The sequence below is a fragment of the Microtus oregoni genome, unplaced genomic scaffold, assembly GCF_018167655.1.
Source record: "Microtus oregoni isolate MIOR12 unplaced genomic scaffold, Mior012 000004F_ref0000308, whole genome shotgun sequence".
In the NCBI taxonomy this organism is placed as follows: Eukaryota; Metazoa; Chordata; class Mammalia; order Rodentia; family Cricetidae; genus Microtus; species Microtus oregoni.
The window spans coordinates 53,046,576-53,074,297 of record NW_024543063.1 but is presented as its reverse complement, the minus strand read 5'-3'; the positions used below and the strand labels follow the sequence as shown (position 1 = coordinate 53,074,297).

At 36.7% G+C, this 27,722-nt stretch overlaps 1 protein-coding gene across 6 annotated transcripts in view; it reads right to left on the bottom strand.

The window, feature by feature from the left end:
* The window catches only part of Cdh8 (cadherin 8), a 356,477-nt gene that overhangs the window by 113,150 nt on the left and 215,605 nt on the right, over positions 1-27,722 (bottom strand). For all 6 annotated transcript variants that reach the window (XM_041649655.1, XM_041649660.1, XM_041649657.1 and 3 more), the window contains exons 6-7: positions 25,988-26,175; positions 22,351-22,604 (exon numbers count right to left, since the gene is read on the bottom strand). In XM_041649655.1, coding sequence (XP_041505589.1) covers positions 22,351-22,604; positions 25,988-26,175 — 442 coding nt within the window. The remainder of the gene's footprint in view (positions 1-22,350; positions 22,605-25,987; positions 26,176-27,722) is intronic.

The following is a 27,722-nucleotide window of genomic DNA, read 5'->3' as shown; positions in this document are numbered from 1 at the left end:
TGTGCTGCTGTTATTACAAACATTGATGAAACAAGTTTCTCAGAGGCCACAGTAAACGAGAATTAGGCAAATCACTGTTGTCTAATGAGCCCCTTTTCCAATGCATGCTCCATGCCCATTTGGTCGTTATACTGTGAAGGACTGGAACCTCTAAACTAAACTAGTTGGCACAGTGTAATATGTGTCCAACAAAGCTCCTTGATTATCCCATTTTTAAACTTAAATAACAAAGACAAGTAACTTGTTCAGAATTATCTTGCATTGATTTTTGCTGTGTGTGTGTGTGTGTGTGTGTGTGTGTGTGTGTGTGTATGCGGATGTATGCATGTAAGAATGCATTTGCATGTATGTACACACAGACCTGGAGGTTCAAGCCTGGTTTGGTGATCTTCATCAGAACTTCCTCCACTTTAGTCTTTATAGCAGGTTCTTTCAATCACACCCACAGTTTGCTAGTTCAGGTAGTCTCTCTAGCTAACTTGCCCTGGGGAACACCTGTTTTCTTCTTTAGAGACTGGTGGAGATTAAAACTCTGATCTTCTTGGTGGCACAGCAAGCTCTTTAACCACTGAACCATCTCTACAGACTGTTATATTTGTGGTTTAGTGTACATTATTATTACTTGGTTAATTCATAAACACCTAACCTTTATCTCTTTGGGAACCCCGACTGCTCTTTGGACTGGAGAGGGAGGGGAACGGGGATGGGGGAGCAGGAAGGAAATGGGAGGAGGGGAAGAGGTGGAAAATTTTAATTAAATAGTAAAAATAAATACATAAAAAAGAAGCCAGGCGGTGGTAGCGCACGCCTTTAATTCCAGCACTTGGGAGGCAGAGGCAGGTGGATCTCTATGAGTTCGAGACCAGCCTGGACTACAAGAGCTAGTTCCAGGACAGGCTCCAAAACCACAGAGAAACCCTGTCTCGAAAAACAAAACTAAATAAATAAATAAATAAATAAATAAGAAAAATAATGAAGTACCTGTATATAAGAAATTAATTTCAAAAGAAAAAGTAAATTACCCATAAGTCTTTGGTCCTTTGTAGATACTATCAATAGCACTGTTTATTGATGATTGTCAAAATTTTTCAAAATGAAATCCTAATTTATTGAAGAGTATTATATAGTGATACATCTCTACCTATATGTAAAAGGCACAAACTATAAATTCTGTTTGTGTTTCTCTAGCTCTAACAAAGGCCTAAATATAGACTTCAGGTTTTAGAGTGCCAGCTTATTACAGACTTTATGTCGTCATTCATAGGAATTTATTAAATCATTAATTATTGCAGTCATTTGTTAATATTAATAAAACCATAGTAACATTACATGATTTCACAATGGTGAGAACTGAATAATAGAAAAAGTGACTCAGTTGAAGATTCTTTTCTTTTCAAGCTGAGCTGTGTCGGGGAAGGCTCCGGTGCTTCTAAAGAAGTTTATTTTATATATTTCATTGCCAGTTTCAACTAGTGATAAATTTTCTGGAGAATGAGTAACCTGTGAGATAATTTGGAAACACGTGCTCGGGAAGAACATTCTAGTACTGGATATTTACCAGGACAGTGCTAGCTAGCTGTTCTTTCTGTACTTATTAGGCTCCAGGAACTCAGATGCGTGAGAATTGAATCATTTGTCCTCCTTTATAGAAACTAGTATAGCATTTGTGCATACAATTTGAAGTTTTTGTCACAACTGCCCAGTGGCTGTAAATAATTTTTAGACTATCTAAATATCTAATGCGGTATAAATTCTATATAAAAATTCACATTGTTTTTGAAATAAGAAAAAAAAAGGAACTGCATATGTGTAGTACAGAGGCAACCATCCTAGATTTTATATCATGATATATAGAGGAAACATGGAAAGTTTGAAGAGAGACTGAGGATATTTGAATGTTATAAAACTCTTCTATACTGGTCCAACCTATTATTTTATCCATATAAATTCAGAATAGCCTTCAGCGGATGAGTTTTGCTTTCCATAATTTTCTGAAATAATCTACATATTTTATGGAATCTAAATTGTTTGGGGTTTAAATATAAGGCACCTAGATACAAAATAATAACATTACACCATGAATAGAATATTTTTTAAATATTGGGGTATTTATATACCCCATATAGTAAATAGAAATTTATAATGAACATGTGTGATTCCTTCTGAAACTCATTCATTGATCAAGGGAAAAATGTTCAACATTGGATAAAGATATTATCTAATTATTAATATTACTGTCAGAATTAAATAATAAGACACACTCTTTGACCCATATGAAATAAGCACAGCACAGCCACAAGGGCTCTCAATTTACTTATGGGTCAATATCACCCTTGGATGCTATGTGTATATATAATACTAGAAATACAAAGGGGATACAGAGTATTAGGTTGGGATGTTTTGTGCCCCCTAAAATTATATTTAGGAATCCGAATCTCCCCAGAATTACAGGCTGAATGACTAAAAGGAGCCCTGTCTGCTCTTCTTTTCCAAATCTAAGGGAATCAGAAAGCCGTTGCTAACCACATATCAAGACAGTGAGATAGCAACCTACAGTCAAGCAATGAGGGGCCTCATCAGAAACTGCTTTGCTGGGATCCTGGTCTCAGACTTCCCAACCTCTGGTAGTTTGAAAAATAAAATACTATTGACTTAAGATGACCAGTCTATAGTACTTTGTTAAGAGTTTCTAGAACAGACAAGACTCAGTGTAAGAGGTATTATCTTTTCTCAATTTAGAATCCACCTATTTGAATATGCTAGTAATTCATAAGAATTAAAATGGGAGAGCTAAGTAAAGATGATTCTCTAAATAAAAAATTAGGATTTAGGCTTCTGAATACCAGGAATAAAGTATTCTTTCATCATTTTTATAAACCTCTGGATAAATTTTAATCCACCTCATTTTTTCACAAACTCCACTCTGACATTTGAGAGCATAGTTAATTTCTTTGTTTCTTCTTAGGCTATCAGATAAAAACCCAGGACATAGGCCATTACATGACCACAGCCCTTCAGATAATATACAAAGGTCACTGGTCTGGGTTCATAATTTCCTATCAAAGATTCGTCATTAGCAAATTAGAGGGAAAAAAAAGACAAAACACTCCCAAGGAAATATAAGTTGGCTTATACACAATAAACCAGGAGTAACAATTTGAATTTTAGAATCCGATCTGTCATGTCATTATAAGTCCTGTAAATGTGACCAGTGAGGCAAATGTCTCAGAAGCCTACCCTGGTCCTTAAGCTGGTCTGAGGTTTCTCCCATACTGCGCTGAATACTGTAAACAGAAGGTAGAACACAGGCTGACTTAAAGCCAGGACTCTTCAACTGAAACTCAACTGAGGGGGTTGGGAGTTACATAAATCTCTTAGTCTTTGTTACCAGTCTATAAACTGTAAAAACATAACGACTTTACAGTCTATTGCTTTGCTGTGAGATGAAAATAATAGTTTGAAAGTATAAAAGTAAATATATAAATGATGAGATCACTGAAGGACCAGACTGTTGTGGGAAGGAGAGTCCAGAAATAGAAAGATGTTAGCAAAGATCCTAATTCAAATAGTTTAATAGCTTCGGGAAGAGCAAACTGGCCTAAAAGACTCTAACACTATTCCCAAACTCTTCATGGTATTTGTCTCCATCGCTATTCAACTCTGGTACTGTGGGTATCTCAACAGAAGATAGACTTCTCTAGAAGAGAAGAGAAATGACACTAGCTTTCTAGGTCACGAGTCTTCCAGAAGTCATCATTACCACTTGGCCCCAGTCTTTGTTGAGTTTTCTTTCTGAAGAATATCTCCCCTATTATTCTTCAAACATTTGCCTGACCTCTGCTCTTTACTTTCAACAGAGAGGTTTTATTCATACATGGTAACATTAAAAGACTTAGATTTTTTGCTGTTGTTATTTAATAGTGCTATGTGGAGACAATAACTTATCGAGTAAGCTTATTATTATATGTCAATTGTGTTATTAAAAAGATTGGAGTAAAGGGAGAAATGGAGAAAAATGTTTGTGTCCTAGTATTAATGTTCCAAAAGGAACTATATTCTAGATAATACATTGACTTTATTTACATGGTTAAAATATCCTTATTCCTTGATGTTTTATGTATTTGATTTGTGGATCCTTCACACAATTGCTTATGATGTTTTAGTTGAAAGGTACAGTTTGGAGCAGAATAATCTGCACATTGGAGAATCACCTTCCTGCCACAATAGGAAAAACTTTTCATTAATAGAGTGGGAAGGTGAATGTGAGAAAATAAGAATCTTGGGTCATGATTATATCAACTTTAATGATGAGAATTTTGGAAATAGTTCCTTTCAAGTGTAAAGGACAGGTTTTAGAAACCATATTATCCGTGATAACTAGTACTCACAAAAATCCTATTGAAAATTTTTTATTTGTAATCCATACACCACTAGGCTTTATCACAGTCTTTTTCTACAGTACAGTTGTGCTTCCTGGGAGTAAATGTTTAGGACTTCACCAATTTTCTTTTTGGAATTAAGGCTAAATATGCAAGAAAATGTCAAAATTAGCACATGGCTCAAAGTGGTAATTTAACACAAGCTCAGTGACCAGACATAAACACATGTCATCGGTTTTGTTCAATTAAGAGGAGCTTTCAGATATCAGAAATCAGTATGAGAAAATAGCTTTGCTTGGTTTTGTGAAAACAACTGAGTGAATGCTATTGTGTTAAGATACTGCTACATTACTGTTGCTTCTGATTATTAGAAACAACTTTGCCTGATTAATGTGATACTCCAGCAGACCCAATTCATCTTCATATTTTCAAGACAGTATTTGGTTCAAAATTCTTACCTATTATATTTTTGAGTTTGGATGGGAATGATTTACTCACACACACACATAAACACACACAATATACCATACTTCTTAACTTTCTTATCTTGACCTATCCCCATTCTAGGTCAAGAAAAAGAAGCCTTCATCCAGAATGAATACCTTGCCCACCTCTGCAGTAAGAATATCATAATGTTCCATGGGTCCCAGTGACCGAGCATTGCTCAGCCAGGAAAAGTGAGGTGCAAGGATTCTTGGAAATGACTGTTCTTACCTGCTGACCTCTAACCAGACAGGACAAAGTGGTAGCACTGCCACCATACTCTGTCATACACCTTGGATAAAGTGAACTCAGGGAGGATATGACCTGAATTCTAAGTATACTGAAAACTGAAGCATCTGGCTAGGTTTTTTTTTTCCTTTTTTTCCTTACGAAAAAAGGTATTTATTTATTTTCAGTTATTTTTATGTGTATGTGTGTTTTGGGGTAGGTGTGTGGGTATGCAGGTGAGTGCAGCTACCTGTGGAGGGCAGAGAATTTGGATCCCTGAGGAGCTGGAATTACAGGCAGTTGTGAGCTGTGTGATGTGGGTGCCAGAACCTGAACTGGATCCTCTGCAAGAGGCATATGCCCAAATAGATTTTTTTCATATCTTTTTTTTTTTTTATAATTGACATGACATCTGTCATCTGTTGCAGTTGTGAGGCAAGGACTGATAAGGGGAGAAGTGGACAGACACAAACTTTGGCAGCTGTTACCCAAAGTATGTTTGGTGGTAAAAATGACAAATGTCTGACACCAACTTCAACATTTTGGATTTTGTTTTGTTTTGTTTGTTTTGAGATACAGTCACATTGTGTAGCCCCAGCTTGCCCGGAATTTATTAATCTAAACCAGGTTGACTTTGAATTCAGTGCCCAAGTGCTGGGATCAGTGTGGAAGGGTGGAAGGGGAGAGTGGAATAAAAAAGGGGAGTGGGAAAAATGTATAGCTCAATAAAAATAATAAAAATAATATCAGAATTTTGATGATTATGACCACTTGCAAAATTTATCAGGTTCTTTTGTTAGTCCTTGTGATTCCAAGTCCACACAGTCAAAGTCAGATTACTTATTATTGTAACAACCCCATTTAACAAACAGTGTGGTGTAAACTGCATTTTCTAATGGTGATGTTGGGGAACTATCAGATGATTTTCTAAAGACTTAATTTATTCATTTCTAACCACTCTGCTAAGTACTGTTATTTCTTTTTTAAAGTCACCTCACAAAAGATTGCCTATGTGCAAATGTTAGCATTTCCTTTACACAAGGCAATGTATTGTCGTTTCTCAGACTGTAATCCAAAGTGTTGTGGAAAGTGTTTTTATTGTGGAAGATACTTGCACAGCTATCATTACATTAAACATTGACAAAGGTATTTGAAATATTATTATATCGGAGGTCCATATGAAGAAAAACATAATGTTGCGACATTCCTCCCTGCAATTGTCAAAGGAAGGAGAATGAAAACTCAACCTATATGTTTTTGAGGTATCTTTTATTTTAGTTAGGGTCAAATAAAGATATTTTAGTTTCCAAATATAGTTCAGTCTGCTTGTCTTTTCTTTCTCTGTGTGTGTAATGTGTGTGAGGTGGGTGTATGTGTATCGTTACAACTTGCTTCACATACAGATTGTTATAATAACTTTACAAATTATATTATGTACAAGTTAATTCAGTATGGGAAAACAAAAGCCATGCCCTAAAGCAGTGGTTCTCAACTTGTGGGTCATGACTCCTTTGGGGTTGCACATCAGTTATATACATTACAATTCGTAACAGTATCACAATTCCAGTCACGAAATAGCAAAAAACAAATAATTGTATTGTTGGGAACCTCCACAAAACAAAGAACTATTTTAAAGAGCCACAGCCTTAGGAAGGTTGGGAACCACCACTTTAGAGCAAGCTCACAGTTTCCTAATATTTTCCACTATACCCTACTTCCTAAAGAGCCCATCGGTTGTAAAATATTATTTTAATATATGTTACATCTGTTCATGCTGTGGGATAGTTCTTTAATGATGTAAATATGTAGTGTATTCTTTTGTGTTACATTAGTTTTACTCTGTGAAGCTGTCTGTCTAAAACACCTGGGTGGCCTAATAAAGAGCTGATGGCCAATAGTTTGACAGGAAAGGATAGGCAGAGCTAGAATAAATAGAAGAAGAGAGAATAAGTAGAAGGAGAAATCTGAGATGATGAGGGAAAGAGGAGAGGAGCAATAGAAGAGGATGACACAAGATGCCAGCCACCCATCTATACAACCACCCACTGATTAAGGAGGAAAAGCTATTGTTTGGTGGTTGGATGCTTAAAAGAAATCTCACACTAGCTCAGAATCAAGAAATAGATAGTCATTCATTAAGGGATAAACTCGCAAATCAGAATTCTCTGCTTGACCGGTTGAATCACGCGATCCAAAGGAGCAGCCGGCAAGAACAAAGCAAAGGGAATGAGAGAGAAAAAGAAGCAGAGCACGCACATTTGGCTTCCCCGTAAATAATATAAGAGACCACACCCCAGTAGGCAGGCAAATACAAGCTGTAATGCTTCCTACAGCACGTTATAGAATAAATAAAGATAAATGCCTAGAGGCAGACAGTAGATGCGATAATTTAAGCTAAGAAAAGCTAGCTATAAGTAAACCAAGTTAAAACCAGGAATTTATAAGTAATAATAAGCCTCTGTTTGGTTTATTTGGGAGATGGATGACAGGCCCCAAAAGAGTAAAAAGAATCTAAGAGAAACAAAACCCATCTTTCAAAAGTATTATGTTTTGATGATCTATCCCTTGAAGTAGATTTATCATAGTGATAAAAACAAAATTAATGGTACAAATTAAGTATGAGAGCAACTAGCTCTATTAATTACCTAGCATTTTCTTAATGTATCAAAGACATGATATTAGGCAGTTATGAATTTCTCTTGTGTAACAGCCTATATATGACAAGGCAATATAAGTCTATAGTTTTCTTGGAGCTAAGAGTGAGACAAGAAAAGAGACAAAAAGAATATAGTTCTACAAAAACTATTCCTATCAAAAATAGAAAAGAGGAAAAATCCAGTATAGGCATAAGTTCTGTGTGTCTGCAGAGTTTAAGCAGGACAATGACAATTTTGTTGTGGGATATTTGTACACCGTGAGTATTTGTACACAATCTGCATTACTGTGATTGGCATAATAAAAAAGCAGAATCGCAAATAGCTAGGCAAGAGGTAAAGGAATGGTTTCCAGGAACAGAAAAGAAATCTAGGCAAGCAGGAAAAGCCAAGAGAGGAAACAGGTGGTGCAGGATGGAGGACAGTTAGCGCCACACGATAGAATATAGATTGATATCAGGGTGTTAATTCAAGTTATAAAAGCTAGTTGCGAAGAAGCCTAAACTATAGGCTGTGCTTTCATAATTAATAAGAAGTTTCCATGTGATTATTTGGGTGATGACTGGCAGGATAGAGAGAATCACTTATGCATTATACAATTTGACACAAAATTAGTAATCAGTAAAGAAGTGTACCAAGTAAAGAATCAATCAGGATATTACAAATGAAACTAAGGAGAGTTGAACTTTAAGAAATGGAAAGTAATTTGAAAGACTATTTCTAATCTTCCTTGTTCACCTTGCAGACAAAGGAATTTCCACCAATTCAGTGAGTGTCAATAGGACTATACCAACACAAAGATATCAAGATATCCTATATTGAAAGGCAGCTTTCTTCTTAAATGATTAACTTTTAGCACTATTTATCATACTAATTTTATATTCTCTCTCCACAAATTGCATTCAAATTAGACAAATGCTACATAAACAAAAATGACAGAAATAGTACATCAACACCTAGCAGTCAATATAAATCACACCCCAAATTATTGATACTTCATAAAACATTGAACTAATTATTGTGTCCTTTCTATCTTTTATTATTTTGATAAGCCTTATATATTAATTTATCTTTTACTTATTCATATAAAATGGGAGAGTCATCAAATAAAATTAAACTACTTTCATTACCTTAAAGCTTACAGTTTTAAATAAAGATAGTATATATTTCCACAATAACAAAGACAATAAAATTATATCTATAATATACTGAGCATGGTGTTATAATGAGCAATAAATACACTACAAATGCTAAGTAACTAGCAGGAAGAATGATTTTGATCAGCTTCTTTATTTTTAATTTTGATCAAACATGTACACAATGCAGGAAAGTTACTCAGAAAGAATTATGCAAAGCAGGAATCACAGATAGACAGTGCATAATTGTATCAACGCAGTTTGGGTAAAAATTTGTAAATGTACTTATGTTTTGGAATTTTAGCTAATATCAGACCCAATTAGGAGCAGCACAAATTATTGTAGTCGGTGCTGGAATTTGCTGGTTAGTAAAATGTGTATGCTAGCTGTTGCAAATTAATAATACAAGGATATCAAAATCACATGTTTAATTGACTAATATGCAAAAGAAATAACACAAGTATAACTTCTCAGTATTCTGCCATATGTAATTCTTTCTATATCATGAAATAGTTTAATACCATAAACTCATATCTCCTAATTGAATGTCTGTTGCCTTTATATATTTTTTATACAACGTCCAACATCATACATCTTAATTCCAGTGGATGTTTGCTTGAATGTTGCCAAACAGCCCCTGTGATTACACCCTTCTAACCCTCATCAATCCACACCTGCCCCGGCTAAAATCAGATCCTTCCTTTTGCCTTTTGATCTCCTTTCTATCGTTGAATATATCTTCCATGATTTTTGACCATTTGCCTGTATGTCATAAACGTTATTGTCATTACTACCATTGTGTGGGAGTCTTCATGGGGAGTCCTATACAAATGTCTATGCACTGTGTCTGGCAACTGAGGATAACAGACCAAATTTAAGCAACCACCAAGGTCCAATTTAATAAGCTAATGAATTACTATTGATTTGCCTACAGAAATATGGGTAAAGGGCTATTTACAGGAGCAGAGATGGCTCAAAGACAGCTACACCAGCCAAATGTCACGAAGAATGAAAAGCTAGATTGTATGGTACAACTTGAAGAAAATTCAACAAGTCGCCCCTTATCTTACTGGCCATCTTAACTGCTTTGCCTCTTCTGTTTAGCTGAGCAGGCCTGAGGGTTGCTTTCCAGCAGCACTTCCTACATACATAACCATGGGGAGGAAAGAGTGTGAGGTAGCATAGTGTGTCTTGTTATTTTCAGGGACGTCCTAAAATTTCTGAGTTGCTTATTTCAGGAGTTTAACAATTTTTTCTGGAAGATGAATGTTTCACCTGCTTTTAGAACTTATGTTTTAAGGAGATTTCTACCATACGGGATATTTTGTCTTGCACGAAAGTGCTACACAACAACTATAAAGCTGCAAACATCTGTAGGTCCTCACAAATCTGATCTATACTGAGGGACTTGTTCAAAAGCAGAGAAACAAGGGCAAAGCTCCCCCTCTGGTTGCAATCAGATGTCCTTAATGGAGTGGATCTAATAGACTTTCTATAGAAGAGGAAAACAGAAATTTTCCACTTTCAACCTGTGAGCTCTCCTGAGGTGACTCTGTGTTTTTCTTCTACACCATAAGTCAAATCTGATTGTCCTTCATCAACAGTAAGATTGGTTGTGCAGTGTAGTTTCAAAATTGGAATGTAGAAATTTAATTCAAAATACTTTGTTGAAATAATGCCCATAAATATCTCGATATAAAATAGACTTCAGTATACCCTTGCTGTGATGTAGATAAGTGGCTTATTCTTATTCTATACTCTTATGAGTAAAATGATGCAAAACACTGCTACTCAGATTCTTAAAGCATCTTTGTTTCTCTCAAAATATAAGCACTATTACTAAGGTGTTTTTTTTTTTTCCTGATGAGTACCGGTACTTTACCAAAGACAAAATGTAAAACAGCTGTTTTTAGACTCTATCAACACTTTCCTTTTTTATTTCTATCTCTAATGACTGTTATCCTAGTTTTACAACACTAGATCATTGTTTTAAAATATTTTATTAACTCATACGAATCAATAGTTAATGAGAGTCACCAGTCACTCTCACCCTGCCCCCATACTGCAGTGATAGAATTTAGGCCATATGATTTGTTATTTTGGTGTTAGTTTCTGAGATTATCCAACAATTATGGATGTACTTACAGGAAGAAAACACAAGCTCATAAGTGTGGTAGTATTCTAAGGACTAGAACAGGCAGTTAGAATTGTGAATTTATGGACAAGATTCTAGTACCCTAGGAAACTACCTTATTAGTGGAGTGATAACTAAGTGCCCAGTGATGTCAGTGGTTTGATATTCCATTCAGTCAAAACGTGAGCAAATAAACTAGTCTCCAATGTGCTTAATCATTAAGAATGAGATATAGTCCACAATTTCCCCTTAAAGAAATAATGCTCATGCAGATACTATGAGGGATGAGGTTAGAAATCCACTTCTATTAGTACATGATCTATAGTCTTTTTGAGTGTCAGCAAAAGCTGTCCCAGGTATAGCTATTATCAGGAAAACAGTTATAGAGACCCTTGCAATTCTACATGAAGAAGACCTCCTGTGCTTAACAGTAGTATCTGAAAGAGACCCTCTAGGCTAAAGAAAGTGATTTTTTTATTTGAATATTTTTCTCCTCCATTTTTGGCTTCTGCATATTTTTTTCTTTCTTAAACTCTGCCCCTGTCAGGTGGAGGTAGCACACCTTTAATCCTAGCAGTAAGGAAACAGAGACAGATGGATTTCTGAGTTCAAGGCCAGCCTGGTCTACAAGAGTTGGTTCCAGGTCAGGCTCCAAAGCTATAAAGAAACCCTGTCTTGAAAAAGCAAAAACAAAAACATAAACTCTGACCCCTAGCATGTCTTCTACTCCACTGCTCATCTACAAAACATTCTAACCTGTAATAGATTAGTTACTAGGAATAAGGACATATTTAATTCTCAGAATTAATATGATAACATATTAATAAAATATACATGACATCACCACTGCTTAACTCCAAATACATATGAATAAAGACTAAGAAAGTATATCTCTTGCAGGATGCACAATATATTATTAATGAATGTATGCTAAAGTTTACTAAATTTCTACAAAGTGAAATTTTGTTCATGATTTTAGATATAATTATGCCACCAATATTAGTGAAAGTCTCAAAACATAAGAATAGTGAAAGAAGAAACTGGTAAAATTGGTCACCAGCCTCAGTTCCACAAAACTCTTATCATCACTTTGATCAAGAGAAAGAATGAAGCAGGGAGGAGATCAAGGTTTCCGTGTCAATTCATGGAGAAAACGAAGCCTCCTCTCCAAGCAGTACTTCAATAGAATTTGCCAGCATTCACTTTTCATAGTCTGGGTGGAAATTATGTTTTTCTATACCACTCCAAGAAGGAGAACAACTTTAGCCCTAGGTAGAGACCCCAGTGTATATAAGAATAGCCACACAAACATGAAAACTTGATATTGAATACCCAGAAGTCATGTAAAGGTGAGTGGTGTCCCTGCTTTGCGTTGAAGATTGATGGAGGGAGAGTCACTGAAATCATGTGTGCCATTTAGTCAGGTGTTCCTAGTAGTAAATAGGAGAAATCTGTCTCTAGGTGGGAGATTAAAGCAATGACCAACATCTGAATGATTTTTCTAATTTGTTTTGTTTTATTGAGATAGCAGGATCTCTCTGTGTAGACCTGACTCTCCTGGAAATATCTATGTAGACCATGCTGACCATGAACTCACAGAATCTGTCTTCCTATGTCTACTGAGTGATGGCACTGATGGTGTTTTCTTATTTCTGTATGTGGGACCCATGGATGTTAGCAATTCAAGTCAACAAGGAAATGGCAATTCCCATTATAGGGAGCTGTGTTCAATCAAGACTAGTTTAACTGATAACAAAAGTTTTGCGGAAATATTTTAGGAGTCTTATCTGAAAAGTGCCTCTGAGGCAAAATGGAATCCTGAAGGAAGGGCCATTGCATTTAGTTATTGAATTGGATCTGTGTGAAGGCAACTCCCTGTATTCTTAGTAGGGAAGACAGCGAACTTTTTAAGAGCAGATGTTTTCAGCCTCAGCCGCCCTACTGTCTCTGATACACTCTATAGCTGTAGCAAGTAGAAAAAATAAGAGTGACTTCATGCTCGTTCACAGGCCAACAATTTCGTTAATATCATTAATTCTTCTCCCTTTTATCGGTTTATTAACTATAAAATCAGAGATGAAGTCATCAAGAAAAAAGAAGACATGTAGTTTGTTGTGACCGAGCACTGATATATTTTTTATAGATCTTTATTGAGCTCTACATTTTTCTCTGCTCCTCTCCCTGCCTCTCCCCTCTTCTCTCTTTCAAGCCTCCCCTAAAGTCTCCATGCTCCCAATTTACTAAGGAGATTTTGTCTTTTTCTACTTTTTAATCACTGGTGGGTCATGATCTAGAGCCCAGAGGAGCATATGAACTCAAGTGTCCTCACTTCAGCAGGAAACTTTGCATGTTCTGGATGCTCTACAGAGCTCACAGGTGGCCTGTGCTGCATTCCTCTCATTTTCTGAAAATTCTTCAACTCCTTGTCAAAGGAACTTAATGGGGGATCCTAGAGCAAAGGAAGTCGAGTTCAAACTGATCTGCCCACAGTCTCTGTGCTACATAGAATACCCTAGGGAATGGCTGTCCTTGGAGAAAGGTAATGTGGTTTGATTTTCAAATTTAGCAGGAGCAAATGCACTTTTATAGTATATATAAAAAAAAAGGCTTTGTTCAACACTAGTCTGCCGTCTCTCTCCAGAAAATTTACAGGAGGATATAATTTTGAACTGACTGCAAGCGAAGATGCTATTTAGAGCCATACATAATGAAATAAACCCCTTAGTTATGAATCAGTTATTATATTTCACTGAACTCCAACTGTTTCTTTCTCACTGCTTAATTTCATTCTCGCTTTTGTTATTACGCCTAAAGAAACCATTTTAGCATTTTTTTGCATGCACTTTGAGAATCAAAAATTCCATCTACAAGTTTTCGGCTTTTTGCCTCTAATTGCTCCACTGGTTTTTCTGGCTGCTTTAATAAATAATATTATCTGCATTCTGCTAGTCCCAGAACTCTGTTTATTTATTATTTCTCTAAGTAGAAAGGTATTTTTTGAAAAAGAGAGAGGAAGAAAGAACAGGAAAAAAAACAATGAATAGAGTCCACACTCCAAATTAGCACAAGTTTCTCTATAAGGTGACATAGTTTTACATTAATTTCGTTAAACAGCTATAGTTGCTTCTACTCAGATTTCTTAAGGAAACCATTCTTTACACTTGACTCTAAGGCTCTGTAGTCTGACTTTGTTCATCATAGAAACATACTATGTATTAAAGGATTGCTAAGCTAACTATGAAGGGATTGGTTTTCCTGAAGTTATTCAATCATACTTATTACTATAAAGCATGAACAAAGCCATGGGATATATCTTTCTAAGGAAAATACTTTCTGGAAACTGAGTCAATTAGTATAACAAGGAGGACAACCTGAAATGTGGATGAGTGACTAGACGTATTTGTAAACATAAATGAATTAATGAATGAATGTACATATTTAACACCGTATGCCGAATTAGTTACAACCAGTTTAGTTAGACTAGAAAGGCTTTTAAAGGGAACTGAGAGAGTCTGTATTTTAAGTTAGGAAACAATAAAACTTCTGTATGGAGAAGTGTGTATAGACATCAAATAAATCAAGTTTCAGTTATTTAAACATATTAGGTTCTTGTAACAATACCCTTGTCAATTCCACGTAAGAAATAAAATCATGCAGCGTCTGTGCAAAACCGCATGGAATTTCCTCAAACTATTAACAGTCAAACTGCAACCTGATCTCATGGTCTCTGTTCTGGGTATTTACCAGAAAGAAGTGACATACGCATCTTAAAGCCATATAAGTATTCTCAAGTTCACTGAGACATCATTCACAGCTTTCAGGAGAAGAATTGTATGTACTATTTCTATTTAATAATGTTAGATAAGTAAAATACAACATATATAGTATGTATATATATACATACAATATATTTATACATATACAATATTATAAAATATATAAATACAATATTATTCAGCCTAAAAAACAATGAAGATATCAAAATATATTAAAATATAAGTAGCCCTTGGAGACTTTGCAGTAAATGAAATGAGCTGAAAGAAATAAAATAGTAACAAAAGGAAAAGACTGTGAGGTTCGCTTATACAAAGTATCTAATATAATTAAATTCGTTTAGAGAAGTGATGGCAGCCATGGGAGAGTGGAATAGAGGAGCTGCTGATTGATGAACAAGCATGGATTTAGTTACAGGGGCTGTGCTCATAGGTTACAGCACTGGGCTGAACCCTATACAATGTCATGAGTCTCTCTCTCTCTCTCTCTCTCTCTCTCTCTCTCTCTCTCTCTCTCTTTTCCTCTCCTACACACACCCATTCACAGACACACAAAGGTGTATTATTGCAAGACTGAGGAGGGAAACCAGCCAATGTAAAGTATGATTCCAAATTAATTTGATGATCTCTATAGTCAGAAATGCTTCTTTTTAAGCATCACCCGTGATGCTGGTGGCGAAAAGTGTTTTCATGACAGGAGCTCATTACCAGCCTGCCTGGCAACCAAAAGGAGGCAGAAAAATGCTATCACACCAGGAGGAAAACAGCAACACACTGCTCTTGTGTCGAGTGGGTCCTTATGCTCAGGAGAGGGATCAGGACAACAGACTATGCGGCCACTCTGATCCGGTGTCAATCACCTATTTTCTTACTAAGTGGCATTTGGTCTGACTTTTAATTTCAGCAGTTCATGCAATCATATTCAAAGTGAATATTCTGAAAACAACAGAAAGCTACCAGTTTAAAAAGAGCCACTTTTTCACTTCATAACCACAGTGACTCCCAGAATAGATTCGAAATAAATTTATTGTAGGGAAAAGGGCCACATGAGCCTTGTACCCAAGTATCTACCTAATTTTAAAACTCACTGTATGTTTCGTATCAGCTTACCTGCAAATAATTCCCTCTATTTCACACTGGTTTTGTGACTTTGCCACAAAACATGGCATTTTGACCAAGCATCAGTTGTTATCATTCTCAGAATCAAGAATCCGAAATCCAGTAACCCACTGATAAACTCAGAGGTTAGTGAAGGGAAACTGAGGTTTAGGTCTGTATTCATAACAATTTGCTACACTAGTGTAAGTATATTCCCCTCATCCTTGTAGAGTTTCAGCTTCCTTTACCCAAAACTAAAACCTTACCATTTCTCAGTGCTTTGGAATAATGTTAGATTCATCAAATAAACTCATGGCTTTCCCCATTCATCTCCCTGATCACCGTGTAGCTCACAGCCAGTAGTAATACACTGTATAAAGCAGCAAGGCAGATGAGTGGAGCTATCCCACACAGACAGCTCAACACCAGAGATGAACTATTTTTCTGCTTCCCTTGTAGTCATACTGGTGTTGGTGAAACAACATACAGAATGAGAAGTTCAACTTGCAGTTGCAGTGATCAAGGATAAAGAGAGGAATTGTGTCATACAGGTCAGGACCAGACAGTAGGGGCCCAAAATAGCCCCCTGCAAGAACTTAGTCTAGAAAGTCGCCAGTGGACACTTCTTACTTGGGCTAAGGCAGGTACTACCAGGAAGTAGCAATGAAACCTTCTGGTGGTGGCCCTTGTATAAGGAAGTTAATTTGCTTGGGTGTGCTTTTCTAGAGGATATTGAGGCTGTTATCTCTTCAAATCTCTCTCTCTCTCTCTCTCTCTCTCTCTCTCTCTCTCTCTCCTTCCCTCCCCCTCCCTCCCTCCCTCCCTCCTTCCTTTCCTCCTTCCCTGCCTCTCTCACTCTTTGTGTGTGTGTTTCTCTCTACTTCCTATTTGTTATATTGTGAGAAGCCTCTGCAGCAACATGATCTCAACTTTGGTACATGGAATTGTCACAGGTTCAAAGCCTCACTGCCACATAATCTGAAAGTCTGAAACTGTGAGTCACTAAACCTTCCTGTTACTAAGTTGATTGAAGGTATTTTGCTACAGGGTTGCAAAGTTGATGGTTTGAGTTGTTTCTCTCATTGCTGTGACAAAATACTTAGCAAGAAGCAGTTTAGTGGTTTATAATTTCAGGCACAGCTCATCACGCCAGGGAAGGAAAGAAGTAGCTGTTGAGGTCACCCTCACCTACAGGTGAGAGGCAGAAAGCGATAGACGCTGGTGCTCAGTTTATTCCTTATTTGATCAAGTTCACGATCCTGGCCCCTAGGAGGACACTGTTCATCTAAAGTAGAGTAGACAGGAGAGTTTTTTCCCCCATCTCAATTAAACCTTTCTGGAAAACACCCTCATAGACACACTTAGTGATATGTTCCCATGGTGATTCTAAAGGCAGACAAGTTGACAATGAAATTCATCCATCTGTTTGTGTGATACTTCAAGGGTTCACTGTTTTGTCCTCTTCACCTTTCTGTGTTATATGATGACACTGATTAGACATATCATCTCGAAATGTTATCAAATTTAACTAGCTTATTAGCATAGTGCTTAAGACATATTGATCACATTAGTAAAATATTGTAATCACTAGCATGAGAAAATTAGAAGAAATGACATTATCTACCTTATTTATATAAGTACCATGTCATTTTACATAGATGTATGTAGTAATAAGGGCGGCGGGGCTGCGTCCCCAACACCCCAGCCGCCTGCTCGGCTAGTTTAACCCGAAATAATTACATGGACACTGTATTCATTTAAACACTGCTTGGCCCATTAGCTCTAGCCCTTACTGGCTAATTCTGATATCTCGATCAACCCATTTCTAATAAACTGTAGCACCGGTCTTACCCGGAAGATTCTAGCCTATGTCCATCCTGGGTCGGAGCTTCGCGTGTGTCTGCCCAGGAGCCGGGAGCATGGTGTCTCGCTGAGGCGTCTGCTCCCAAGAGGAGAGCTGTGGAGTCTGAGCTCACTTCCTCTTCCTCGCAGTGTTCTGTTCTGTTTACTCCTCCTACCTTTGTTCTAACCAATAAAATGGGCCAAGGCAGTTCCTTTATTAGCCAATGACCTTCCTCCATCAGATGTAGCCACTTTTAATATAATTCTCTTCTAAACTAACTACTAAGTATTTAACTTTCATTTAGTTTTTAAACTGAGAGGCCTGAAGACTTGTCTCAGTGGTTTAGAGCACCTCTTGCTCTTACAGAGGACCTTATTGTAATTTCTGGTTCCTACATGGTTGCTCACAACCATCTGTAACTCCAAAACTAAAGGATCCAAAGTCCTCTACAAACTTAGTGCATACCACTCACATACATGGTGCAAAAAGATGCATGCAGGCAAAACACAGATCCACTCAAAATAAATAAATTAATTGCTAAAAATTATAATGTGTGATGGCTTACCCCTTATTAGCTAGTAATGCTGATGAATATTATGTCTAATAAAGTGACATCATGTGCTCAATGCCCTAGGAGGAATGGAGCGTCTTATGAGGAAACCAAGTCTCAGGGAACTGGAGGGATGACAGCTATACTGCAAACCAATAGTCCAACAGTAATATGATTTTGACTTAGTCTGAGTTGAAAAATATCGTCCTTAAATAAATTGTCAGAAATTATTCTGCATTACTGAGCAACACATAGTAGAGAAGACAGAGGAAAACCCTTAATTAACGTTCCTGGGAGAGAGACAGGGTGATCATGGGTTTTCATGGATATGAGGGTTCATTTTTCTCTGGACTGGAATATTGAGACATACAGTTAGGAACACACTTCTAAATGTAGGGATAAGTATTTCAAAATGCAGGATATTTCAGTTAGGAGCTGTGTTCAAAATGGAATCGCACAGGAAGTCTATGAGCCAGCAAATGACTCCATGCTTTAACACAGCAGATGCCACAGTAGCTGACTCTATTTTGCAGGATGGTGAAGCAAATATTATCCTGGAAGATGGATACAGTCTTCTCAGTGTATGAAATACACTATTTCTAAATGATGCGTAGCTATCTGTAGCCCAGAGATTCCCTGAGACGTCATATACTATGCATCAATTTTCAAAGGAAAAGTTGTTCTAAACCCATCTGCTAGTTTTACAATGACCTTTTCTCTGACCTGTTTAGTTGGGAAAGTTAATTTTCTAGTCAAATTAGCCATTTGTGTATAGGCATAGGGAAGTTACTTTCTATAAGCCATCAGGTAGAAGAGGGTGGCAGAAATGCAGAGATCATACTGGATGGGGGAAACACAGTGGTTCAGACTTTAAGTGTCACCTCCTGGGGCCAATCTACCTGTCAAGACTTTGTGGAACCCACAGTCTCGCTGACATATCAGTCTCCCACACATACTTTGAGGTAATGTCTGTCTCCTTGGATGGGATCAATATCGTGTAGAAACTCGCACTTGCCTCGCATACATCAGAACCACTGATATATCTGTGTCAGCAAAGCACACTGGATCTGTCCATCCTCCCTTTAGCTGAACTGGAAAATGACCCGTTTTGAAGCTAGATGTTGCTGTTCAGGAGTCCCTAGCTTCCTCCACACACACCTTCTAAGCGGTGACAATAATAGATATGGCCATAATTGGTTATAGTGAGAATCACAGCTTGACTCCCTGGGAACTGCATTTACTTCAATAAAGCTGGTTTACCACGAGTATAATGGGAGAGATTATAAAATGTGTAAAATCAATGTGAGGTGTAGTGACCCTGGTTTATGCCTAGCTTTGTGATTCGTTTTGAAGCACCCAGCTCCTCAACCCTCATCGTTAATTAAAAACATGTCACTCCATAATAAGCATTTTAACTTATGTGATGGACACTGCATTTGGAACACACACACACATTTATGTGTGTGGGGGTGTGTGTGTATGTGTGTGTCTGATGATAATGTGTGTCTCTTATTTCTTGGGAAACCATGATTTATTACATTCTTGAAAACTCATGTGTTGGTTGCTTATAACAGTAGAAATGTCAACAAATGAAGATTTGAAATTATTCTCATAATGAATGGGACTTCAGTTACACCCATCTGGTTTATGCCCTTCACATTCTGTCTCATGACTGGGGTTGGGAGAAAAGTAAGGATGTTTTCAGACAAAGAACCTGGAATAACCATGAAAATAATTTCATCTAGATAGATCCCCATCATAAAGTCACTGTACAACTTCATTTAGTAGCCAGGAAATTGATGCCTATGTAATTTTTTTTTCAGGATTCTTCCCACCCTTACATTTCACACTTGCCCTTCTCACTGATATAATGCTGCATGTCTATAGCTTGTCATTTGTGTTTCTGAGATGAGAATGACCAGCAGATCACTATTCAAATCCTCACATGGAGGGCTATGCTGTGGGACAATGGTCTTGTACTTTGTAGAGATTTTTCCTTTGTATCTTAATAAAACGTTGATCGGCCAGTAGTCAGGCGAGAGGTATAGGTGGAGCAACCAGACAGGAAATAGAGACAGGACAATGAGAACAGAAGAATTCTGAGAAGAGGAAAGCTCAGTATGCAGTCATCATCCAGATGTAGAGAAAGCAAGATGAGAACATCTCACTGATAAAGGTACCAAGCCACATGGCCAATACAGACAAGAATAATGGGCCAATTTAAGATGTAAGAATTAGGAAATAAGAAACCTGAGCTAATAGGCCAGCCAGTTTATAATTAATGTAGACCTCTGTGTGTTTCTTTGGGACTGAACAACTGCGGGACTGGGCAGGTCAGAAATCTCAGTCAACAGGGCTATCTGCTAAATAGTTTCCTCTCCTCCAGAAACTTTTCTTTTATTGTCCTCATCGGGATGTCTTTGACTGCCCCACATTTAAAAATAAATTGTATATTAATAAGAGCTTGCTGAATGTGAAAATAATTCCCATTTTGGTCTAATCCTTTATTGGAGACAATAAATGTCCTGAAGAATTTCACCTCCATACTTTAGCTTTGTCACCCTCAAGTAATGGAAGCAACACATTTTTAAGTTTTTAAATATATATTAATGAAAAATAACATAAAAGTAATTATTAAAATTGGTTTTTCTAAAATTTTATGTGCAAGTTCTCTATTTCCATCATTTCTACCCTTCGTGCTCTTGTTTCAACTCTTCATCCTTCACAGCCTGCCAAATCATTCCCTCTTCTCCTACACTTATTATTATTAAATGTATGCATCTATATAACTAGAAAACCAAAAGCATCATAAATGCTTTGTTTTTTCAAAAAGGTAAACTTATTAGAATTTTTTTTCAAATGTAGAGTAGCTGAAGGACACAAAGGTCTAATATATAAACAGATAATGACAAAAATACCTGGAAAATGAACTATTAAACTAGTATCAAAAATAAAATAGCATTATAAATTTTAAATTGTAAATAAATAAAAGCTCCAGAAAATTTACTTTTCTAGAGATTCATGGAAAAAGACATTGCAAAGATAGCAGTCCTAGATATTTTAGCTTAGAAATTGAAAATGTTTGGGATTGTCATACCTACATTTATACCTTTTACATACACACTCACATACAAACTCACACACGAACATACTCATTCACTCTCAGACAATCTCTCTCTCTCTCTCTCTCTCTCTCTCTCTCTCTCTCTCTCTCAGAAGCTTGTGCGTGTGTGCCCCCCCAACACAGACAATCACACACATGCACACCCACTCACACATATAACAATATTTGAAATCCACTCTCAAACACATTATTAGGCAACAGTTCAACCTTGGAGACTAGCACAAAGGTAACAGATGTTAATTAAGAGCGATTTCAAGGTGAGCATCTTTACTGTAATTTGTTAAATTCTAATAAATAAAAGGTGTCTACATATCAAATATAAAATAACATAACTGGGCCTCATTTTAAAGCAAAAAAAAATAATTTGAAGAAGCCATTATTCTTCACCCTAGGAAAAATTCCTAAGCTAGAAATTTATAAACATGGGGTATTTTTAAATGACACAGAAATATTTGTCTTTCTGTAAAAGAAACCAGTCCAGAAATGCTGACTTATCAGAATGCTCACGAACTGAGAAGAAGGTGATTTCAAACCCACATTCAGAAACAAGATAGGCACTTCTAAATGCGGTGACATGGTGGTCTCATACCTCTGAATTCTAATATATAATTCACTATATCTGTCAGAAGAGACAAAATATAACTGCCAATGTTCATGCAATACTAAAAAATAATAAAGCATAAAATGAAAAAGATCCATCCCAAAGTGCTATAAAATGCCTGCAATTTTGCATCTCCATATAGCTTTCCCATGGGCTGGAATAACTTGATTTATTTTGATATTCCTGTTTCCAGCATTTTCTGTAGCTCTTCGTAGACAAATATATGAATGTACACACCACCCACACACAGAGGGAGGATAAAGTGACAGGAAGCCCTTCATCACAGCAGTCTCAAAGGCTCCTCTCGCCCTATGGTGCAGCCAGTACTGCTCTTAAATGCGAAATACCTTATTGGACTTGAAGTGATATCGGGGTCACGTGCTGTCACTTGGCCAATCACTGAGTTCAAAGCAGCATTTTCATGAACTTCAAGGAGGTAAGTTGGTGAAGAGAAGACTGGGGGCTCATCAGCATCCTCCACAACAATTTTGACTGTTGCTGTATCCTTAAAGGGTCCCCTGCCACTGAACCGTGGGTCGATGTGGATATTGGCTGCCTCCACCTTCAGTGTATAGGATTTTTTGGTCTCAAAGTCCAGAGGCTGTTAAAAAAAATGACAAAGATGAATGCTTCTCTCTAAACCATAGCAGCAAGAACAAATGAGTATAATGGGGATGGATGGAAGTTATTCTCATTTAAGCCGGTTTGTGACTCTTAATGGGATCCATTCCCCTAGATTCAACCTGTAAATTTTGCAGGCATTTATTGATACTTGTTTATTATACAAGCATAGCAAGTCTAATCTATTGTCCTGTTTTGTTTCCCTCATTTCACTTAGAATTCACAAAATATTCACAGTCATGAATTGTAACATCAAATTTTCGCTTCCGAGTCATAATAAAATTTTACTATTGATGACATGACCAGCATGCTAATCATGTGGTTAACCAGGTTTCTGCTGGTGGCAGATAAGGCAACACTGAATACAATCTCTATCTGTGAACAATAATTTTATCATTTTTGCAACAGCGTGTGAAATAGAAAGGCTAGAAATGATCATTGTTTAGTCCAAGGAGACCTTACAAAACATGATTTAGCATTAATCCTAACAAAAAGCATTTCATATCATTTCCAAAACATTTCTACTCAAATGTTTGTGTGACTGAAATGGGTTTTGTAACTTTTTAGGACATTCGTATGTCTCTGTCAGAAGTGCTGTGCTATGGATCAGGCAAATATGCACAGAGTTTTGCTTTCATAAAGAGACCTGTTTTGGCTTATGTTTAGAAAACTGAAGTGTGAAGGCAAATAAATTGATGCAACTAGGTCCGACTTTCCTCCACACTAATCACTTAAAAAATAAAATTACATCATTGCTCTAACATCATTTCCTAACTGTTCAATAGACTTTGTCAATGATGAGTGTGAACCGAGTGATATAAGAGGATCCATTCCCTCACATACATTAGAACCAATCTGTACCAGAACCCATCCAGGCAAATTCCTGGCAACTCACAATACTCCACAATTTAAGAATGTAAGTCTGTCAAGATTCAAGAAGATAGTTTATGTATGCATTGCAATTTCTCAGAAGAAGCAGAACTTTAAATCTGCAATGCAGATTTTTCAGAAAATAGGAAGCTGGAACAAAAACTAACATCAGTGAAGTCTTATAGAGCACTTGCGAAAGATTAAATATATATTCTTATTTCAAACATCCAAGTTGATATTTATATTTGAATGCAGATGTAATGGTACTTAGCTCTCCCTTCCCAATGTTTTTGGCTAAACAGTGAAAACACACTTCCCTGTTTATTCTGAAATAACAGTGTGTGTGTGTGTGTGTGTGTGTGTGTAGTTTGGAAGAGACTATTTGGGACGGTATGAGAAAATTCAAACTAGGAAAATTACCTACACTTTAATAGGCATTCTATTCCGTGTACTTTATAAAATCTGCTCAAAATTTTCTCTGTAATGTGTTAATAGTATTGCTAATTGACAAATAGTAATTGTGTGTATTTTACGGTACAATAGAGTGCTAATACACAAAATGAGGACTTCATCAAGTAAATTGACATATCCATCACCACAATGCTTTATCAGTATGGGTAGATATAAAGAATCTATTCTTCTAGAAATGTGTTCCACATTGCATAAAATATCTTTAATAAGGTCTAGTTTTCTAGTTTTGGACCCTTTGATCAACATCTTTCCTTGTCACCTCATGCTTTCATAATCTTCCGTCTCAAAGAGCTCTCTCAGGATTCTCCATATAGATTCTAGATTCTTTCATAGAAGGAGTGCAGGGAACAGTCTGCCTAAATGAGAATATAGGCTTCCTGTACCTTATTCCATTTTTTTTTTTTTGCATCAGTAAAAACCACAACCAAGCAGTTTTCCAAGAACTACTTGACTCTTCTTCTTCTTCTTCTTCTTCTTTTTTTTATTTATTTTTTTTTTGTCTATAATTTTCAGGCCAGCTTAACGAACACAAAACACACTCTGGTGTCCTGAGGATTTTATCAATTAAAAAGCAATGGCATTAGCCTATAGATATGTGACCCCCTCATACACTCTTTTCTAAAATCCACTTATGTTTTTCATGTCAAGAAGTATAAGGTGTGCGCCTCCAAGTTCATAAATATTAGTGGACAGAATCACAGTGAACAATCAATGTTTCAGTTTATAAAAGTACCTGGCAGGAACAAAAGATAGCAATTAATAAAAACATTAAAAATTGAATTAGGACATTTTATTCAAGGAAAATATGATTATGATTGGTTCAGCAATTGTCTCAAACATCATTACACAGCATTCTACTAGAGATGCAAGCTTTTAAATATTTTTCAACTGTTGGTTCAATGTTGTATCCCAGCATGAGAATAGCATTGCTCACTAAAGAATTAAAATAAATATAGCCATATCTTCAAGTTGATTGCGGAAACATTTTAAACAAAAATGTATTCAAAAAATTCCACGTTCCCACTGTTGATGCTCTTCAATAAGAAAATTAAGATCACTACCATTTCACATATATTTTTGAGATCCCAGGTACTGAATGCAATGATAGCTAAGCATACCTCCACTTAACTACATTTCCAGTAGAAAATTATCTTCATGTAATATAATAGAATTGCATAGCAGGCTTAGTGTTGTGAATTTTAATTCTTGCAAAGGCAACAAACAAAAAATTATTGGTTCTGAGAGTGTGCCCCATCATGTATTTTTTTATTCATAAATTAGAAAATCCATTTGAAACATCATGGCCAACAAAGATGTGAAGGTAAATATTGAAGAAAGTACCATGTCTTCCATCACAATGGATCTCTCTTTACACAAGTAAAATTTTGTACGCATACATCATGAGCTCTGTTTTACATGCTTTTTATAAAGGAAGAGTTCATGACAAAGAGCTTCTTTGAAAGCAGAGTTTTCAGTGAGGACTTGGGTAAATGTGAACACATTTGGGAGTGACAAATCAATGAATGGGAGAGTTACACTGGGAAACCCTAAAATCTATTGAACTTATTGTGTCTGGAGCACAGTTGTTCCCACTGAGAATCCATTAAAACTGTAGGTGATTGTATCCTGGAGTAGTTCATCAGTCCGTAGTAACTGTTTATTCATTTTGTTCTCAATTGGATAAGGGTTACTTGACTTCAGTGCCCTTCATAAAGACTAAGTGATTTTTTTTTTGGCTTTAGAGAAAAAAAAAATCGCTAAGTCATAAATGTGGACATAGTAGTAAGAGGCTGTTTCCCTCTGGTAACTGGTTTACCAGAGTGACATCTGACATGTGATGTGGTCCTACGAAACAGGTGATATGGAACAGATCTACTATGCATACTTTCTCATCCCACCCTTCAGCTTAAATCTAAGTACCTACCAACTCTGGGCTCTGCCTGTCTACTCAGCTCTCAAGGATCTCAAAAGTCTAGTTTCAAGGAGAGAGTTAAAAATTGAAGAAAATATTCTTTAGCTTACCATTCTTAGTCTTATAACACCATCCTGGGCCTGGGCATCAGAAGTGATTTCAAAGAGTGCTGTTCCATCTCCATCAATGATGTCATAGGACGATTGCGCATTTTCACCAATATCCTGGTCATTAGCTTTAACCCTTCCTATTGCAGTGCCAAGAACCACATCCTCCGGGACTGAGAAGTGATACAAACCTTTAAAAAGAAGAGACACACTGGGTAGCACACCAGTAGTTTTCACTCACTGATTAATTTAGCACAATTCATTGGACATTTCCTATCTTCTGGATATCCATAGAGATGCTACCACGATGGTGGTAGTCATGGCAGAATACCTCTTCTGTGGAATGTGTAGTCATTTAAACAAGTGTGAAACAAGTGTTCCAAAGAAGTAGTGAACCCTCTTCAACACTCTTCAGAGACAGAGACCTTACCTATTCAACCCTATGTTTACCGAGTATTTGTTTAAAGTAATCATGCCAGAATATTAGTGCGTCTATGTGAATTTTTCTCTCCTACTTTCTGTGTAATCACATTGCCTGCCTGTGGGGATATTCATTGCTGCCCCACATAAAATACTAAGCTAATTTCAGCACAGAGAGCTGTAATGTGTAACATGCTGAAAGTCACTTTTGAACTTACTTTTATATTTACTAACTTGTAGACCATTTTTGATAAAATCCAATTACTAAACTTCTACCATGCCCTGCAGCAAGCTGTCCAGATACATGAAATACTCCTCTTGTCACTGAATTCTTCATTGCTCTAAAGACTAAAATCCTACCTTCAAAACTCCCTAGGCAAAAATACAATTACAGTGTGTTTCCATTCTCCTATGGGGACAGTAAAGAACATCTAATCAGTGACATTTGTCCTATTTTTATTCCAATTTCTTGGTTGAGATGCTCGTTGCAATCATGTTCATTGGTCTAGTGGAAGCTGGTGGTACTTGACCACTCTCCCTGGCCATTAGCACATCAGTGCTCACCTGCCCTACATCTATCTACCTGTTCTTGCATTTCTTTGCCTCGGGGCTTTACCTTATCTTCAGATTCCATTTCATCCATTGCATGTCAGGCAGAAAGAACTGTTTCAGCACTGATTTGTTTCACAGACGCAATCATCAAAGAGTGACAGGAGTTAGTTTATGAAATGCTAGACTCCACCCTTTTCTGAAGGGATATCTTTGAGTCATTGCCAATTTTAAAAAAATGTTTTCAACAGTTCAGACTTTTCTCAGTGGGATAAAGGCACATGAATCCAAGGTGCTAAGTTTTTGGATCATGCACCCCTTTGGCTTTCTAACATGCCTCTTCTTACTTCCCCTCTGGTGTTCCTTGAGCAATTTTGATTATTTAGATTCAGGTTCTTGTTTCAGGACCTGATTCAGGCAAACTGAGCCTCGAACAATCAGAAAGACTGAGTCCTCATGCAATCACCAGGGGAAAACAACCATTCAATGAACAACAAGCCCAGAGGATAAGTTAAATCTGTAGAACATTACCTAATCACAGTTTAAATGCAAATGGTGAATCCCTGAATAATTATGGTTTGTATTATCCAGTAGAATTTAAGACTAGTTCATTTGATGAATAAAGATCCTTGAACTCCTTTCCTTACTGATGAATTAAAACTCACTTGGAATCATAATGTTATGGGACTGAAGAAGAAAACCACCTTGCAAGTAGTTTTACCATAATGTGGACAAAGAAAATAATTCTGTCTAACACAAGCTGCCCAAT